The 1,250-nt window shown below is 47.3% G+C and overlaps 1 protein-coding gene across 1 annotated transcript; it reads left to right on the forward strand.

The window, feature by feature from the left end:
* On the forward strand, positions 1 to 963 carry LOC115839451 (olfactory receptor 51E2). The gene has a single exon (XM_030831090.3). It carries the CDS (start codon positions 1 to 3, stop codon positions 961 to 963), a length of 963 nt encoding a protein of 320 aa, XP_030686950.1.
* Positions 964 to 1,250: the final 287 nt, after the last annotated feature.

The raw sequence follows: 1,250 nt of genomic DNA on the forward strand, positions 1-1,250 counted from the left end.
ATGAGTGCCTGCAACTTCACACATACCACCTTTGTGCTTATTGGTATCCCAGGACTAGAAGAAGCTCATTTCTGGATCGGCTTCCCCCTGCTTTCTATGTATGCCGTGGCAGTGTTTGGAAACTGCATCGTGGTCTTCATCGTAAGGATGGAGCGCAGCCTGCACGTTCCCATGTACCTCTTTCTCTGCATGCTGGCAGCCATCGACCTGGCCTTGTCCACAGCCACCATGCCCAAGATCCTAGCCCTCTTGTGGTTTGATTCCCGGGAGATTACCTTTGACGCCTGTATGACCCAGATGTTCTTTATTCATGCTCTCTCAGCCATTGAGTCCACCATCCTGCTGGCCATGGCTTTTGACCGTTATATAGCCATCTGCCACCCACTGCGCCATGCCGCAGTGCTCAACAATAGAGTGACAGCCCAGATTGGCATGGTGGCCGTGGCCCGTGGATCCCTCTTTTTCATCCCATTGCCTCTGCTCATCAAACGGCTAGCCTTCTGCCAATCCAACGTGCTCTCACATTCCTATTGTGTGCACCAGGATGTAATGAAGTTGGCCTATGCAGACACATTGCCCAATGTGGTCTATGGTCTTACCGCCATTCTGGTGGTCATGGGTGTGGATGCCCTGTTCATCTCTTTGTCCTATTTTCTGATTCTACGAACAGTTCTGCAGCTGCCTTCCAAGTCAGAACGGGCCAAGGCCTTTGGAACCTGTGTGTCACACATTGGTGTGGTACTGGCCTTCTATGTGCCTCTCATTGGCCTCTCAGTGGTGCACCGCTTTGGAAACAGCCTTGATCCCACTGTGCATGTTCTCATGGGTGATGTCTATCTACTTCTGCCTCCAGTGATCAATCCCATTATTTATGGTGTCAAGACCAAACAGATCAGAACGCGGGTGCTAGCTGTGTTTAAGATCAGCTGTGACAAGGACTTTCCGGCTGTGGGAGGCAGGTGACCCTTACCATGGCACTTTTATCCTTAATGGCTTGATATAATGATTTCCTAATGTTAGCTTAATCCCAGTTGCCCATAAACACATCAGTGCTTTTCTCTGGTTGGCTTCCAAACACTTCCTCTGCTTGGGGTGAAATTGTTGAGGCTCCCATAATTCTTTTCCACAGGTAAAAATACTATTGACATCCTTATTATATAAAAGGCTTAAATAATAAAATAAATCAATAGTAAAAGAACATAAAGAAGAGTGACAAAAAGTACAATTGGTTTTGAAACGAAGGAAAAATT

The sequence above is a fragment of the Globicephala melas genome, chromosome 8, assembly GCF_963455315.2.
Source record: "Globicephala melas chromosome 8, mGloMel1.2, whole genome shotgun sequence".
Lineage (NCBI taxonomy): Eukaryota > Metazoa > Chordata > Mammalia > Artiodactyla > Delphinidae > Globicephala > Globicephala melas.